This window comes from Suillus plorans, assembly GCF_016647745.1.
Source record: "Suillus plorans strain S12 chromosome Unknown HD556scaffold_27, whole genome shotgun sequence".
In the NCBI taxonomy this organism is placed as follows: Eukaryota; Fungi; Basidiomycota; class Agaricomycetes; order Boletales; family Suillaceae; genus Suillus; species Suillus plorans.
In genome coordinates, this window is record NW_024537411.1 from 371993 (window position 1) to 388262 (window position 16270).

At 47.8% G+C, this 16270-nt stretch overlaps 7 protein-coding genes across 7 annotated transcripts; 4 read left to right on the forward strand and 3 right to left on the reverse strand.

The window, feature by feature from the left end:
• Positions 1–17: 17 nt before the first annotated feature.
• Positions 18–1555, forward strand: HD556DRAFT_1371617 (nucleophile aminohydrolase). Its single transcript, XM_041302958.1, has 5 exons — positions 18–97; positions 150–303; positions 356–522; positions 576–750; positions 804–1555. The coding sequence occupies exons 1-5, from the start codon at positions 42–44 to the stop codon at positions 1077–1079; spliced, it is 828 nt and encodes a 275-aa protein (XP_041160437.1). The 5' UTR covers positions 18–41; the 3' UTR covers positions 1080–1555.
• On the forward strand, positions 1556–4243 carry HD556DRAFT_1371621 (uncharacterized protein). The gene is made up of 12 exons (XM_041302959.1): positions 1556–1853; positions 1905–2013; positions 2069–2251; positions 2300–2431; positions 2482–2783; positions 2833–2977; positions 3029–3187; positions 3239–3427; positions 3477–3602; positions 3657–3772; positions 3820–3991; positions 4042–4243. Exons 1-12 carry the CDS (start codon positions 1630–1632, stop codon positions 4201–4203), a joined length of 2019 nt encoding a protein of 672 aa, XP_041160438.1. The 5' UTR covers positions 1556–1629; the 3' UTR covers positions 4204–4243.
• HD556DRAFT_445525 (uncharacterized protein) lies at positions 4130–6498 on the reverse strand. Its single transcript, XM_041310623.1, has 3 exons — positions 5471–6498; positions 4724–5416; positions 4130–4671 (listed from the first exon to the last, which is right to left on the reverse strand). Exons 1-3 carry the CDS (start codon positions 6161–6163, stop codon positions 4306–4308), a joined length of 1752 nt encoding a protein of 583 aa, XP_041160439.1. The 5' UTR covers positions 6164–6498; the 3' UTR covers positions 4130–4305.
• Positions 6499–7341: 843 nt separating this feature from the next.
• On the reverse strand, positions 7342–7657 carry HD556DRAFT_1236988 (uncharacterized protein; the record flags this gene model as incomplete). Its single annotated transcript, XM_041297865.1, has 3 exons — positions 7342–7416; positions 7477–7564; positions 7617–7657. 3 exons carry the CDS (start codon positions 7655–7657, stop codon positions 7342–7344), a joined length of 204 nt encoding a protein of 67 aa, XP_041160440.1.
• A 147-nt stretch (positions 7658–7804) lies between these two features.
• Positions 7805–10819, reverse strand: HD556DRAFT_445352 (C-type lectin protein). The gene is made up of 11 exons (XM_041310622.1): positions 10130–10819; positions 10001–10080; positions 9700–9864; positions 9521–9645; positions 9397–9469; positions 9300–9341; positions 9057–9245; positions 8612–8995; positions 8359–8561; positions 8148–8304; positions 7805–8093 (listed from the first exon to the last, which is right to left on the reverse strand). The coding sequence occupies exons 1-11, from the start codon at positions 10422–10424 to the stop codon at positions 7977–7979; spliced, it is 1830 nt and encodes a 609-aa protein (XP_041160441.1). The 5' UTR covers positions 10425–10819; the 3' UTR covers positions 7805–7976.
• Positions 10820–12283: 1464 nt separating this feature from the next.
• HD556DRAFT_1308264 (uncharacterized protein) lies at positions 12284–13188 on the forward strand (the record flags this gene model as incomplete). Its single annotated transcript, XM_041300106.1, has 4 exons — positions 12284–12646; positions 12701–12851; positions 12898–13048; positions 13104–13188. 4 exons carry the CDS (start codon positions 12284–12286, stop codon positions 13186–13188), a joined length of 750 nt encoding a protein of 249 aa, XP_041160442.1.
• Positions 13189–14385: 1197 nt separating this feature from the next.
• Positions 14386–15930, forward strand: HD556DRAFT_1476117 (uncharacterized protein; the record flags this gene model as incomplete). Its single annotated transcript, XM_041308530.1, has 5 exons — positions 14386–14471; positions 14724–14844; positions 14899–15454; positions 15565–15641; positions 15694–15930. The coding sequence occupies 5 exons, from the start codon at positions 14386–14388 to the stop codon at positions 15928–15930; spliced, it is 1077 nt and encodes a 358-aa protein (XP_041160443.1).
• Positions 15931–16270: the final 340 nt, after the last annotated feature.

The window sequence follows — 16270 nt, forward strand, 5'->3', positions numbered from 1 at the left end:
ATGCGCAAGCTTGTCTACAAGCTTTAAGATTATCCTCCACAATGTCACAACAATCGGCCTTCAGTTCCCCTGGATTCGACTTTTCTAACTCTGTTAGGTGAGCAAGACATTATATCGTTTATATAGCTATTGTCTGAGTAGTCGTATAGAAATAATTTCCTCCAGGAGAAGGGCATGCCCCTTCCAAAGGCTACCAGCACCGGTACCACAATCGTAGGCTGTCTCTTCAAAGATGGCATTATCCTTGGTGCCGACACGCGTGCCACAGAAGGTGAAATAATTGCGGACAAGAACTGTGAAAAGGTCCGCTCTTGGAGATCAATATCATTCTGCTTAATCTAATATGCATACCTAGATCCACTACATAACAGAATCGATCCGGTGCTGCGGTGCAGGTACTGCTGCAGACACCGAGTTTACCACCGCATCGATATCATCAAATATGGAACTCCATGCTCTGTCCACTGGGAGAAAGCCAAGAGTGGTCACTGTGATGACTATGTTGAAGCAATACCTTTTCCAGTAAGCCCAACTGTGTTCAGTATCCAATATTTTATTATTTATGCGATGCGTAGATACCAGGGCCATGTTGGAGCTGCTCTTGTCCTTGGCGGAGTTGACTCTACTGGACCACACCTTTTCACCATCCATCCACATGGGTCTACAGATAAGTTGCCTTACGTGACCATGGGCTCCGGAAGCTTGGCAGCTATGGCTGTTTTTGAAAGCAGCTGGAAGCCAAACATGGAGGTACGTTCCACCGCTCTTACAAGTGACCGATGTTCAATCCCAGTCCCATCTAGCGCAACGAAGCTTTGGCCCTAGTGTCTGCCGCTGTCTCAGCTGGTATCTTCAACGACCTTGGCTCAGGGTCCAACGTTGATGCATGTATCATTACCGCCACGCAAACGGAGATGCTTCGCAATTTTGTCAAGCCCAACGAGCGGGTAGAGAAGGAACGCCATTACACATTCAGAAGAGGGACCACGGCATGGAAGAGCGAAAACATAAGAGATTTGATTGTTAATGAAGACATCACGCTTGTAGGCGCCACCGGTGATGCCATGGACACTAGCTAGACGAGATCGACAAATGATACTTGGATTCCTTTGCACACTGACAAGATTTGGTTAGGCGGCAATGTTTTGATCTTTCTCTTTGTCCTGTGGATGCATTTACCGTGCCTGCTCGGTCTTACAATTCAAGACCGAGGACAGTAATCTTTGGGCGCGTCGATTGTTTCCACGGACCGGTTATTCGCTCCCCTAACTCTAGCTATCAATGCTTTTCATGTTATTCCTGCTTATTATCAACTGGAAGACAAGCGTTGAACGCGAAAAGGTGAACGTTTGCGCTGCTCTCAGACTTTGTTCAGGAGTACATGATGATTCGACATATAACATTGTATCAATAACAATCATCTCGAGTCTGTCAGTTCTTCTATAGATAAGTTACTGTAGTTTCCTCTGATGGGCCGAGAGAGAGATTAACCGGTGAAGTTTTACTATTTTAGCACTAGTTAATGGACCGAGCTTGCCATTTGTAGGTGTGTGTCCCTGTGAACATGGAGAGTCAAGTCAGTCACCATCAAGCCTCATTGCAACTACCATCACTACTCGGGTCGACGACATGCCTGTCGTCCAGTTTGCGCCCTTTGCGTCCCTTGTTCAGCCAGGTTTTTGGCATGAGCTCACTCGCATGAAGATAGATGTCCTTCGTCTTTCAGAAGACGCTATTACCGTGAATGGATCATATTCCGTCGGTCGATCAATCAGAGATCGCGAAACAGGGCAAGATATCGCTCTTGGATGTAACCTCACAGTAGGGGAAGATGCTTACCAGAAGGCACCTCAGTATGTCGCGATCGGACACGCGCTGAAGCTGATATGCTGACTCTATCCTAGGGTGTCACCCATGTCCGTCCATACCACTGGCATCTTCAAGAACTTCAATACTATCGAGGACTTTAAGGCTGCAGATAAGGCTGCACTCATTAATGACGTCGTTTCCAAGGTGCGATCATGACTTGACGCGCCCGATAGCAAATGGTAATACTTGTCTCAATAAGATCTGGGACAGCATCATAACAACCAAAGACACGTCTCTCCTCACGCAGTTCTTACTAATAACATTCGCTGATCTAAAGAAGTATCAGTACTTTTACTGGTTCGCCTTCCCCGCGTTCGTGTCCAAACCAGCTTGGCAGATTTCAGAAAATGGCTGGAAGCCAGCGGATGAAGAGATCCAGGGGGTATGTCCTTCTTCGAGGAGCATTTCGCGTTCTTACAAGCACTTTCAGTTGGAATCTATCTACGACTCACTCCTCAAGACAACTCAATCATTCTTTCTCGTGAAGGAGATTGGTGGTATAACCGAAGTAGGGTCGATAGAACAATATGAAGAGTTCTTTGCTGGTGTTGCTCCCGAGAACGTAATTGGTGCATTCCGTCTCACGAGCCAAGGCTGACTCCCTTTGCACAGCGAGTAATCGGCTTTTTAGATCCATCTGCTCTTCCTGAAAACCCAGGTTGGCCTCTTCGGAACCTCCTCGCCTTCCTTCGTGCGGTGTATCCATCGCAAACATCTTCTGTCCGAGCTCTCTGCTGGAGAGATAGCGAAAGACCCACTGCTGGAAAACCATGGAGGAGCCGGTTTGGAGTGGTCTCCATCGGAGAAGGAGATCCAACCGCGAAACCTAGTGCTATAGGATGGGAGCGCCATCCGACAACCAACAAGCTCAGTGCTCGAGTCGCTGATCTGGCACCCATGATGGATCCGAAGAGGTACGTGTTGTCCAGCGACTCATGGTAAATACTGCTGATAGGCTTTTAGGCTCGCTGACCAAGCTGTGGACCTGAACTTGAAGTTGATGCGCTGGCGCATTTTACCTTCGCTAGACCTCGATAAAGTAGCATCGACAAGATGCCTACTTCTCGGTGCAGGGACACTTGGCTGCTACGTTGCACGTACTCTCATGGTTTGTATCGATAGATTCAAACCCACAGTCATGACTGATTTCCATCACTAGGGATGGGGTGTCCGTACAATTACTTTTGTTGATTCCGCGCGTGTATCATTTTCGAATCCCGTCCGCCAACCGTTGTTTGAATTCGAGGATTGTCTCAACGGCGGTAAACCCAAGGCTGCTTGCGCCGCCCAGCGCTTGACGAAAATATTCCCCGGTATTGTAAGTCCCGTATCGCTCGTCTTGAGCGATCTCTGATGACTTGTAAATTAGAATGCAACAGGCCATGATATATCGATACCCATGCCAGGCCACCCTATACCTCCGGCGTCCACTGAGCAAGCGAAGAAAGACGTCAGGCATCTAGAGATGCTGTTCGACGAACACGATGTTGTATTCCTCTTAATGGATTCTAGAGAAAGCCGCTGGCTGCCCACTGTTTTGGGCGCTGCCAAGGGCAAGGTACGGCACAAGACCCTATGCATATTGTTCGTACTGAACCCTCGCGCAGATAGTCCTTAACGCTGCTCTTGGGTTTGACACGTACCTTGTCATGCGTCATGGCGCTCGAGCGTCTTCGACGACGGGCAATCGACTGGGTTGTTATTACTGCAACGATATCGTCGCTCCTGCTGATGTATTGCCTTTCAACTCTCCATACCGACATTCACTCACATATCTTTCCATACAGTCCTTGACGGATCGCACTTTGGATCAAATGTGTACCGTGACAAGACCCGGCCTTGCCTCGATCGCAGCTTCTACGGCGGTCGAACTCCTCGTCTCTTTGCTACAACATCCCGATGGGTAGGTCTTATCGTACGTCAAGACACTGTTCCTGATGTCATTCGCAGGCTTCATGCACCCCCGCCCCCTCTTCAAGCCAATGGCGCTGCTGCAGACCCTAGCACGTCGGACAGTGTTCTGGGTCTTGTCCCGCATCAATTGCGTGGATTCTTGGCACAGTTCAGAAACCTCCCGATCATAGGTGCAGCGTACGACAAGTGCACGGGTTGCAGTGAGACAGTGAGCGCCATCACCCATTCTCCGCATCTCTATACTCACCCATGGCTCAGGTTCTCAAGGCCTACGAGGAACAAGGCTTCAATATGCTCTTGAAGGCATTTAACGAGCCCAGATTCCTTGAAAAGTTGACTGGACTGGACAAGCTCTACAGCGAAGGTGATGCAATAGCGGAGAGTGTGGACTGGGACGAGGAGGATGAGGAGGACGATTAGATTCTAATGTTCCATGTAACAAACTAGTTTTCTGTAATTCTACGACTACTCAACTATTCCTGTACTTTTCTTGTATTATTTTTGCAATATTGCAATGTGGCACTACAACTTGCTCTGTAAAGGCGTTCCATTGCTATGGGGTTGGCCCAGATACCACAACGTCGCATCCTTCAACTCACTCAACCACTCCGCGACAATCTTTTCGCTAAAGACCTGCTGATCGTAGGAGACAAAATATTGCAGTTGCTGGCGCGCAGTTGAAGCACCAAGATACAGCTTGGCAGGCGTTGAGTGTTGATGGACACGCCAGTACTCAACATAGAGTCGCGGTGTTTTGGCGTCCTCGAAAGCAGCAGCCTGCGGTGACCACGGCGCATAACCGGCCCGATGGGCGTGAGGCGTGCTGTGCAGCGGTGACAGGTAGTGCTCGGGAGGCAGAGGATATTCTGTGGGCAACATATGATCCATCTGGAATCGCAACGTTTAGTTCATTTGAATATATACCAATAGAGTCACTGACATTGCCAAGAGTAGCTCCCACTTGTGTGTGTATCGGGTTCAAAGACTGAACGGATATACTTTTATCGCCGTCCTCTGGCTGAACACTGTCTCTCGTCTTCAACCACTTCGAAGCGATTTCCCTCCCGAAAGGAGTCCAATGGTGTCTCACAGTGGAATTACATATATCAACCAACCGTGGGTGCCCGAGCAGCTTTTGGGTTTGCGCCTTCACATTAGCACATCGGAGAAGAAACCGGTTGAAAGACATGAGATCCGGGAAGTTTGGTGCCCCATCAACAAGTTCCAACCTGCTAGGGTCTCCGCTAGACATGTCACCAAGAGGCATGAAGGGAAGCACATACCGGACGGTGCCGACGCCGACGCCAACATCGCCCGAGCCACCCGTCTCAAACCAGTCCTTATCTTGATACGGGCGTAAGTTCACCGGCCCGAGGACATACATGGGCTGGCGCTTCCTGTACTCCCATTCTTCTTCCGAGATCTGGCCCCTGAGATACCGTCGACATAAAACACGTGCCAAGGCAACTTGGCTGAGGGCATAATACGCAGAGTTTATGGTAATACCATGGCGACGGCAATTGGTGAGAACGGTTGACGACACTGCTCTCGAAAACACTGAGACATGGTTGCGTTTTTTAGCGGAAGTATGAGGTGTGGATTCCCTGAAGTCTCCGGGAAGAGTGTGACCGCCCTGCTTCAATGCTTTAGCTCTCCTGTGAGGTACTACAAACTGAACACTAAAGACCTTGAATAGGGACATCCGTGCTAAGTCAATTGCATAACCCAAAGCCCGCCTCCACCGTTGTTTGACAAGTGGAAGATCCCTAGAACCCAAATTGTTTTCTAAAGCCCTATACTTGTACACTCTCTCGCCTAGAGGAATGTACGGTGGTTCAATCCGAGATGACAGCGTGTCAAAGAACGTCCTAAGCACTGTGCTCGTGCCAGCTGCATCTGTAATGCAGTGGGCAAGCATAACCACGACGTGGAAATGGTCACTTTTATCTGTTCGGCGCAAAATATAGGCACGAGTAAGTAACTGAGATGAAAGGCGCCGAGGTCCATCCATAATGTCGTTTACGAAACATTCAGCATGGTGAAAGGAATCGACCTCCGTGAATGTGACATCATCAGGTCGAAGATTCATGACTGTTTCTTCACGGATAATGAAGCGTGGACCAGACTCGTGTTCTTCCACTTCAGCCGCGATGAGGGGAAAGCGCTTTTTGACAGACACCCAAGAACGCAAGATATTCGATTGGGAATGAACGTCTTGATCGCTGGCTTGTGCGGTACGAAGGTGTACGTGCATCACGGTATCTGCGGTGTTGCTGGAAACTCCAGCCCAATAGAAGGCAGTTTCTGAACTTCCAAGGGGGCGAAAGAAAATGCGCCGGCCTGGAGTAGAATCTAGCGACGTCCATGACTCAGAGGTCATGATGTCGAAGTTGATAGTGAGTCTAGAGGGGAGTGCAAGAGGAACTCAGAAGTAAGTAACAACGGACTGGTACTTATACCCTCTCCTCAAGCACATATAAAAAGCCCGGCAACGACTTCATAAGAATGTCACTCACGTTGACTATTTTACAGAAACCTTCAAACGCTAGCCTGAGAAGGTAATGCATGTACATACAGAAACTGTTAAACACCTTGACCACTTGCGAAGCGAAAGTCCAGGATGACCTAGAGCGCGTACTGCTAGGTCATTGATGAGGCCTGAGGAGCGTTTGGTCTACGAGGCTGTTAATATTTACATTTAGTAATAGTAGTAGTAGTAGTAGTAGTACTGTAGCACCTTGCTCGGTAGTGAATTACTAAATAGACACAAACACAGCGCGGGAATGATCATTGGCCATGGCGACAGTGCCGACTCACGACTCACGACAAACTCTCGAGGTCATACGCGATAGTTAAGCGTGAGCAAGCCCCCATATATAGGCCCTGGGTCTATGGCAGACACAGGGTCTATAAATAAGGACAGTGATTTGATTTGATTTTTAAACTGTTGGCACTGCAGTGGTGACAGACCGTGTCAGCTAGGTCGTGCTTGCCCACACCATTGACAGGATCGTACGATGGTATGGGGACCGTAGGAACACGAGAAACTGCACCATGACGCGTGACGGATCAGCGCTTCAGCCTAAAACCCCCATCCCATGCACTCGCACCCAACTCACTACAGTGCGCAGAGTCTAGCTTTGACCTGCAGTTGTTGTTCTTCAAAGCTGTCTTGAGCCAAGGCAAAGCCTTTCAGGCCAAGCAGGGCACTCAGCACTGGCAGAAATATCACTGTTGTCAGTGTGCCTAGCTCAGTGTCAGGGTATCATAGATAACAGCACGAATGCTACACAGTGCGGACAGGAGAGCATAAAGTTACAAAGAACGAGTAGTCGTAGTAGTAGCGTGTACTGCAAGCAATAGTGTTGGAAAGATGAAGATACTTGCAACTTAGTTACTCAGTAGAGACACTCACCACATGTCGTCGAGCATGTTATTATTCAATATTTCACGGAAGCCATGATTTTCTCTTGCAATATATCAACAGACATTGTACAATACTTTGAACGGCCACGACGGACCGTCGCCTCTGAATTCGCTCCATGCTAACTGGAATGATCACTTTGACTCACAAGCACACACTTCACCCTGCTTGGAACATTCACAATTTTCCCCTGTGCCAGCGCAAGAGCACTGCACCGGGTTGCAGTTAGTATTATTACAAGACCAGTGTCAAAATTATTATGACTGTACCTTCTTTGAATGTGCGCTGTTGACGCATTTCTGGCAGTTACACTGGTTCTTTGGGCAAGCACAGCCAGTCCCCGAGGGGCCACAAGCTCTGTAAGAAAGTTTAAGTGTGAGATAGTTGCAACAAGAAAATGAATACTCACGGGCATTCGCTAGCGCATGTACATCCACTGCAGGTCGCCATTATGGTTATTGTCAAAGGTAGTCGGAAAGTGGTGTCCAATATATAAGCGACCCTATGTCGATAGGGGCAACATTGACATATAGGGGTCAACAAGTCACACGCTTAGTAATACGAGCCAAAGCAAGCGCTCATGAGGGACGAAGTTCAAAGCCGAAGTTGGTCAGCTTATCTTGCGAGATGTTGTAACATTCTAACGGCAGGCTTGATATAATGTGCCCATCTCAGAAACGACATATCAAATGTCGGCGAGGCAGGAGGTAGATATACAATACATTGTCTACTTACAGAATTGCTTTACAAAGAACCAGCACACTCATCCTCACGCATCATATACTATCCGCCCACCGACCCACGGGTATGGATAATTGTGCTGATAAAAGTTTCTGGCTGTCCGCCGCCCAGCAAGGCGCGGAATCGTAGCGTACGATGCTCCAAGCTGCATAACCCATTATGTCAACCGACAGCAAGATGATGGATGGCCAAGACTTACAACAACATGGTGTTTCCCATCAAAGAAATCTATTGAGTACCCTGGGAAGTGTTCCGTTGGTGATAATCCATCGTGGGTATTGAACGGCGTCGAAGTCCATTCCCAGACACCACCATTGCTTCCACGACCGCCGTTTGCCTCAAGACCAGTAGTCGCTCTTGTAACCAAATGTGTGAAATAAGATAATAATTGAGAATGCATAGTGACTTACGGAACGGGGTGCCAGTTTCTGATGCCTACATTCGCGCCACCCTCGAATCCAACCTCATATGTGTCGAGGAAAAGCCTTAACTCCGGTTCGGTGGGTAGTCGTCCGCCTTTACTCTTCGCATATTCACAGAGCATATCGTAGCTCGTAAGCACCGGCCAGTGCTTCGCGACACCTAGTGGCACAGGACCGTAGAGAGTCCGCACCTGGCAATTTTAATCAGTCCCAGCCACCCATAGCTGATTGAATAACGAACTTGAATTTCTTCCTCTCCTTCCACCCAACTGGGTGGCAGACCGATTTCCTTCCTGTTCAGCCACCAAGCATAGAACTCTTCATTGCTGATTGGCCTCCACTCGGCATGGAATTTCCCCACCTGCACCTGTCGGGAAGGGCTTTCATTGTCCCAGCCAAACTCGTGTCCCTCAACCTGGTCGCACACGCCTTCATCGAAATCATTACCCTCGCAATCGTCGTGCCCGAACGTGATGGTAGCAGGACCAAGAGTGACAGTCGATGAAGAAGGGGCTGTGTGTGAGACATCCCATTGTGCAGACAGAGCTTCCCATGGCGGGGTGACGAATCCTGGCGGGGGGAGCGTCCCTGTTCCAGCACGCTGGATGAGCATGTAGAGGAGTGTCTATGCCATACCAAACACCTTTAGGACTCGATCAATACAAATAGAGAAATATTATACTGACCTCGATGTGCCACCCCTCATGTTCAAGGGTCATCGCAAGCATGCGGCCGATATTCCTGTTGATTTTGCGCTTTCCAGATGCTAAATCATCATATAACGCCAGAAGGCGCCCACGCACACGGTCGCGGAAGGCAAGGATCGTTCCAAGGGCAGGCCAATCCTCGTCCTTTGTAGGAACTTCAGAGTGTCTCTTTAATACAAAATTGACATCAGGGAAAAACAAACGAGGAAAGTAAATACATACATGACAGTGTTCCGGATCATCGACATGAGGGTCAATGCCCCGCTAATGTAAAAGGAGTCAGGAACGATGCTTTGAACTAAAAAAAAATGGTTGGAACCTCAAAGATCTGCGCGAAATAAGGCTCAGAGTTCGACTGGTTGAGAGCACGGGCCATAAGCATGTCGAGGAATCTGTTTCGACACTCAGACGCAACCGAGAAAGCACCTCGATGTAAAACTCACGTAGGTATGTGCCCAATGTAAAACAAGCATTTGTGTCGCAAGTCGATAGGTTTCTGGTGTAACATGACGCTTGGGATCATGCCAAGCGTAACAAGATCCCAGGCAGCCCATACGTCCTTCCATTCCTGCAACGCTATCCATCAACCACCAAACAAGAGCCACGAAAAAGATCGACATACTTGTTTCGTGGGGACACCCCATGGGCTCGTAAGATCAAGAGGCGGGAAGGATATAGACGGGCGCTCGAGGACGTATAAGGTGCTTTCTCCACATGGAGAAGATTGTCCAAAGATCGAACGGAGGCCAACGGAAGCGAAGATATTCAAGGCTTGTGTTGCGCTTGTCTACGATGAAGAGAATGAGCGGCACAGAATGGAATGGAGAAAAATATAAGCGACGTGGAAGACAAAAATGTCATCTACTTCCACTATCAAGGTACAAGAGAAAGCAAACAGAAATTTTGAGAAAATTATAACTTACAAGTTTGCCAGTTTTCGTGCAAACTTTCAACCATTCATCAAATTCAACGCCCTCGCACGTTTCAGTGAAATAACAGCTTTCTACGATGAGTCAGTATTATTGTCTCACGAGGTTAGATTTGTGCGTTACCGTCAACATTGTGCTTCTCCCAGTATTTTCCCTCAAGATCAACACAAGGTAATGATTTGATAGCTTCTTGAATCCATCCACTGGTAAATGCATCAGAATGGTTAACATGAATCACAATCCTGTCCTCGGATCCCTTATCCAACTTCTTGGAAAAATCTCTCAAGAATTGTATGTCGAGCAGCGTAGGGGAGAGGAGGAAATTTTTGGTGAGCTGGAAGTCAGATACGGAGGATGGTGTATTCGACCTGGAGGTCAATGGGGAGTTGGATAGAGAGGAATCAGAGGGGTAGAACATAGTGATGCTGTACAACAGTTTGCAGTCAAAATATTCAGTGTGAAGGATGATGGTATTGAAGAGCTCAGAACTCAATGCAGATCCACAAGAGGTGAAACATGGATTTTATAGGAATGCGCATAATATACGTACAAACAGAGTAATGAGCTAGTATCCGAATTATGGAGGGGTCGTCACCCAATGGACACCATATCACTTGCAGTATGACGATAAATGAGATCATCCATCGAGTTCGGAGGTAATGCCGATGACAGACACGAGGACAACATCCATCGGATGCAGTATAGGAAGGGTGGTTTGTGTGCTCCGGCGCATGAAGAAAGGTTAAGAATTTGATGTGAGAAGCGAATGATAACCTGAAACGAGTGCAAAAATCGAGCCAAGTGCGACTTGAAAGCGCAAGAGAAGCCTTAACGCCGGATGGGAAGGTCACAAGGACGATGACACGATACCAGTGGTCGGATAATATCGGCATCGATGATTTACGGAATCTAAAAAAGGCGAACGAAAACTCGTGATAAGCTACTTACCTGTTGATTACATTGGGGTGAGTAATGCGCTTGAGAATGTTAATTGTGCGATCTGTAAAAAAGATCATCGTGCGACCGTTGCGGAAAATTGTTGACGTGTTACAATGGGAATTTGGATGAAATGTCAGCGCTCAGCTCTTCTATGGGCTGGTGAGTCACTACATGTGACGGTATAGATGGGTGTCAGTGTGGACTGACGGTAATTCCCAACTCGGTAGGCGAAGACGTTCATGATGTCAAATACTGATGAGGGTGTAGCCGATGGTAAGTGCACAGTGGACCATGTTCATGATGGATGCGGTCAAAGTGACGGCCACGTTTCAATCAATGTCCATCTTACTTATACTTTGCAACAGTCATGGCGTGCTGAACACTTGCGATGGTGTGCTCAGCTCCCATCACGTGAGCACCTCTACCCAGCAGATCCGTGTTGTCTGCCTTCCTGAATTACGACACTCTTCGATACTTGTGCGGGCCGCTTGTGTTGTGGACAGAAGCAGTTCTGCCGGCAGAACTTGGCGGAATCAAAGAAAATTTTCATGGCACTTCAAGCTTTGTGCTACAATATTAATATTGATGTGAGACCACCCAAGTTCTTAGTATGCTTCTGCATTATCTCGTCTACCAAGTACTGCTAGTGCCGGCACTAGTCCCTTATCAACACGCGGTGGTTTCGTGACTCTCCCTTCTATGTAATACTTCCGTCTCATTCACATCCCAGCCCAAGGCAAATTCTCCCGGGTGCATCGTTGCTTCCCCATTACAACAGCAAACTCGGCATTGATGTTGTCAAGCGATTGTAGAACTTCAATATCGTAGCTGATATCACTGGAGACTGTTGCAACTTGCAAATGGTGGAATGAATGTGAAATCAGTCTCGAGCAGCTTGCCAACCTTGGTATTAAAGCCGTTTCATCTTCGAGAGAATTAATTCATATGCTTCAATAAAGCCAATAGGTCCTATAATATCTATGTGGATGATCTACAACTTGGCGGACAGCATAACTATCACAACAAATCAACTTTAAAAGAACGGTCAGCATGATATTTGAACCTACGCAAGTCGAAATCAACAAATTGTTCTTGGTGTGGAACCACGAAGTCTCATTGCAACCTGAACAAAGACCTCTTTCATGGCGATCATCGCGACCAGTCTAGTCATGCCTTTGATCGACGATAACTTGTGGCGTCGACCGACTCTTTGTTGGAGTGCTAGACGACCATAGCTCTATTCACGTGTCCAAGACATAATGATGCAACCCATCTCCTTGCATATATAACAGACATCAAAGATGTCACATATCCTCATCAGTATTATCTTACTCCAGCATGTCCTCCGCACTTACCTATCCTCTTCCTGTTCTCCCTTCTATCCCAGACGATCTCGAAAATCTTGACTCACGCTATGCTTTACCTCATCTGATGGCACTAATGAAGAACACACTCATTCGTGGTCTGAATCGCGTTTATGCATGTGCGCCTCTTGTCATTGTCGGTCACCCCGCTCTTCTGCCTTTCCTCGACTATGTGCGCTCGCTCCTCGCGCAATTGAATGTGCACCTCGAGGAGGATGCTACTTTTTTCTCTGCGAATGCTTTGGCGGAGGTTGCCGCAACTGAAGCTAACCCTGATACTAAGACTATCAAGGAATCCATAATTTCAATAACGAGTTTGGTGGCGGCATGGATTATGGTAGGTACTTCTATTTTCCCACCATTTCGCCCGCAATTCATCACTCATGAACAGGATGAGTCCAATTTTTCTTCAAGTGCTCTACGCGAGGGACTCTCGTTTGGACCTGCGCTGGTTACCGTCATGCAGGCACAGATCAGGGCGCTTACCCCCGCGCTGCTCAGCTCGATTATATCCCACTTGGACCTTCTCGAATTGATTGCAGGTGCGGATCTTCTTTCTCCGGCCTCTTAAATACTGAAGTATGACAGCCAGCGTCGGTCGCATCAGTGAACACTCTGACATGACCTTTTTGCTTCCTTTTGTTGTCTCGCATCATGATCGCACCACTTCTGTCCATTGGCCCAAGATTCCTCAAGGCTGTATTGAGATGTTCCCAGCTCTTATTCTCAACCACCCAGGGTACGTTATCCTTCTTTACCTTAGTTGACTTTAGCATGACTTTTGCTTATAAAAGATGCTGGCAATTCGCGCCGTATAATCCTTTCAACCATGAGGCTCAGAGCTTAATGGCCATTTTTGCTCGACTTTCTTCAGGGTAGCCTTTATTTATTTGTATTTCTCCATTCAACTGCCGCTCTTCCCGTACTATCTAATACCATTCATTGTTGCGATGTGCGTCTGGAGATCGCTTGCAGCCCCAGAAGCTCGGAACTACTTGCAATAAGTCACCATTCCTTCGGGCCACATGAAAGACTTGGAAGCCTGTCATGCACCACATTCTTGTTGCAATTGTTTACCCACCTTGCTGGCAGTATTGTGGCAAGACTTTACCGGCTTGATATCATTTGGACGCAAATTCAAATCGTCATGCCCCGTGGAGGAATAACTATTTCAACTACCTTATATGCTGTCATCTATGATGCCATTTTAATAGACTGCGCGATACACATCGAGTGCGCGATACCCAACATCGAGTGCGCGACACGAAAAGAGCCTCAGCCTGAGCTTTCAAGTTGGACTCCAATGGCCAGTATCTTATTACAGATGGAGGCCCGAGGAGGAATAACTAGCATTTCAACTACTTGATATGCTGTCATCGGTATCTGTGCGAAGCGCAAGGATGGACATGGTCGTCGCTGGTCATTGGAACGAAATCAAGTCATAAAATGGACGCCTGAAGGAGCTCAACTTCTGTTCACCATTCTGATTAGGATACCCTGGCGTTGATATTTCAAACCAACACAGATACGAGATACCAACTGTCTGGAGTTTGAGCACACTTTTAGAAGAGCAAGCCATACATCAGTGTTGGATGACACACACGAGGAGGCTCGGAGCTACTAACGCTGTCTCGAGAAAGGATCCAGCGCATGATCATGCATCACACTACAGGGCCCGCAATATTTAAGACACTGCGGGCAAAGTCGAAAAGGTAAAGCCGTTCAGATGAAGATCAAACGGGGTGGGAATGTAATACAACATATGGATAGGTGGCGCAGTAGATGCGGTGCAGAAATTTTAAAGGAGAGAGGAATCCTCGACGACGACGAAGTGTAAAATATCAAGGTTAACACTATCCCACTAGTTTTAGACCATTTATTTTAGATTCTAAATCATATAGGAAGGCTTGCCATTCTTCGTCTGAACTCAAAGACGTGACGCCACGGGTCGGGATCCCAATTGAAGCGCAAAATGTTAAATCACTGCAAGATCATTGAAACCCAATCCGGACGGCCGTGATTTTATGTGGCAAACACATTGTAGCTCCTCTATACACGCAATCTCAATTTTAAACCATGTCCGCATGTATGGCCAACTCATGGCCAGCTCGGTTTTTAACACTTTGTTCGTCAGGCAACGGGGTTAGGGATATACATGGGATGTAAAACTTTCGTTCCAAGGTCGCCACTGCAGCCGCAGAATACTGATGTCACATTTCCTCAGACTTTGTGTTTTATAGTTCGGGCTTCTCTTTTTCTCGTTTGCCCGCTCATGTGATTCAAATGAATATTCGCTGCTCTGGCGCTGCAGCGCAGCTCAGCGTCAGCGTCAGCGCTCATATCAACTCGCCATCAGCACTATCAGCTCGCCACAATTATTAGCGCCGTTCACAGTAAAATCGCCTCTGATACAGGAAACTTACAAAGCGCCTCGATGACATCATCCAGGAGTCTTCTGCACTCAAGTCATATCTCGTTCAGCAACTCAAAACTCTCAGCAACGCAGTTCCCGAGCTAGTCAACTTTGGTATCTCTGTTTGTGTTTTTGCTCCCCTTTCTGAAGAAGACTACTTATTTGTATAACTGTAGCTCGCCCAACAAGTAATTCCACACCTTAGCGACGCCCGTAGTGCCAAGGCTCCGTTTCAGCTTGCAACAGTGTTGTCGTACGCCAGGCAGACTGCAATGTCCACTGTCGCCAAGGACATGAAACTTGGGACCTCTTGCTTCGAGGCGGTTGGTGAAGCTATTGCCCAGTTATCAGCGGAGTGCAACAAGTTACTCCCTTTATCAATGGAACCTGAGAACGCGTTCAAGAGTAGGCTTCATTTAACTTTGATATTCGTCAAATATCATGCTAACGATGGCCAAGTCTCTGGCACACCACCGTGGGTCCTACGAATTGAGGAGATCAGAGCCAGCATGGCTATCAATGCCGAAGCCGAGCAGAAAGCTGCACAGCTGCAGGAGGAAATACAAGGATTTGTACGGAGTCTCAAGACGAAAGACCAAGTGATACAGGAGTCAGGGGTGAAGATCGAGCGCATGGAGCCGTTGGAGATCTTGAGATTGAGCTTTCGAAAGCGCGCAAGCAGGAACGTGCATACGAAGAGCCAATGGAGCAACTGCAGGCAGACCTGGATACGTTCAAGCAAGATAATGCGAAACTGAAGGCGTTGGTTGCGGTTCGGAGCGACTAGGTATGGTTCTTTATATTGGGGTCAATTGCACGGTCTGATAACTTGCCATGTCCAGCTGATGGCACAAAACCTGTTGATTCAGAGAATGTCCCCATGGAGGGTAATGTGGAGACACCACGCCTTCTGGAGCAGGTCCGTGCAGGTCTAGACCCATCTTATCATTGTTGTTCTGACTCTCACATAGATCGAGGCTCTTCGTGGCACCGTCCGCTTCTTGCGCACAGAAAACTCGTATCTCAAGGGACAGGACCTACTCAAGGAAATACAAGCACTACCACATCTCCCAGAACATATCAGCCGTGTACGTACACCTCCACTGGGCCCCTCAGGACAATCTGACGCAGACAAATCCGATACGGAACTTCCACCCGCTCCTCCTACTATTCGCTCGCTCGCCGCAGAAACTAAGGTTTTCTACTGAGACGTCATCAAATTCTCTTCATCGCCTCCTGTTGTTGATCTATCCGCTCTTCATGCAAAGAGAGCAGAAAGTGACTGTAAAGGTGGGAAGATGTGGGCGCGGAGGAAGGATAGTCCTGCTCAGCAAGTCCTTGATCGGAAAATAGAGGCCGAGAGACTTAGCAGACGCATCAGAGGCCTATTGGATCGTGCAAATGCGCTATGAGGGGTTTCATTAATACCTTGCTTCATTTTTTTTATGTCACTCTACTAATATTAGGTTATATACCCCTACAAGAGTACCGATCACCTTCGGACGTCGCGCGTCTGTATACTACGTTCGCCGTAGTCTTCTCCTCAGC

Coding starts and splice junctions, on each gene's coding strand:
- HD556DRAFT_445352 (XM_041310622.1), bottom strand. CDS start 10,424: ATGTTCTACCCCTCTGATTCCTCTCTATCCAACTCCCCATTGACCTCC. Junction 9,470..9,520: donor TACATTGGGCACATACCTAC/GTGAGTTTTACA, acceptor GTGTCGAAACAG/ATTCCTCGACATGCTTATGG. Junction 8,094..8,147: donor ATGGGAAACACCATGTTGTT/GTAAGTCTTGGC, acceptor TGGGTTATGCAG/CTTGGAGCATCGTACGCTAC.
- HD556DRAFT_1371617 (XM_041302958.1), top strand. CDS start 42: ATGTCACAACAATCGGCCTTCAGTTCCCCTGGATTCGACTTTTCTAAC. Junction 98..149: donor GACTTTTCTAACTCTGTTAG/GTGAGCAAGACA, acceptor GTAGTCGTATAG/AAATAATTTCCTCCAGGAGA. Junction 304..355: donor CGGACAAGAACTGTGAAAAG/GTCCGCTCTTGG, acceptor ATGCATACCTAG/ATCCACTACATAACAGAATC.
- HD556DRAFT_445525 (XM_041310623.1), bottom strand. CDS start 6,163: ATGACCTCTGAGTCATGGACGTCGCTAGATTCTACTCCAGGCCGGCGC. Junction 5,417..5,470: donor CACGGATGTCCCTATTCAAG/GTCTTTAGTGTT, acceptor GCATTGAAGCAG/GGCGGTCACACTCTTCCCGG. Junction 4,672..4,723: donor TGGGAGCTACTCTTGGCAAT/GTCAGTGACTCT, acceptor TTGCGATTCCAG/ATGGATCATATGTTGCCCAC.
- HD556DRAFT_1371621 (XM_041302959.1), top strand. CDS start 1,630: ATGCCTGTCGTCCAGTTTGCGCCCTTTGCGTCCCTTGTTCAGCCAGGT. Junction 3,603..3,656: donor ATATCGTCGCTCCTGCTGAT/GTATTGCCTTTC, acceptor CTTTCCATACAG/TCCTTGACGGATCGCACTTT. Junction 3,992..4,041: donor GCACGGGTTGCAGTGAGACA/GTGAGCGCCATC, acceptor CCCATGGCTCAG/GTTCTCAAGGCCTACGAGGA.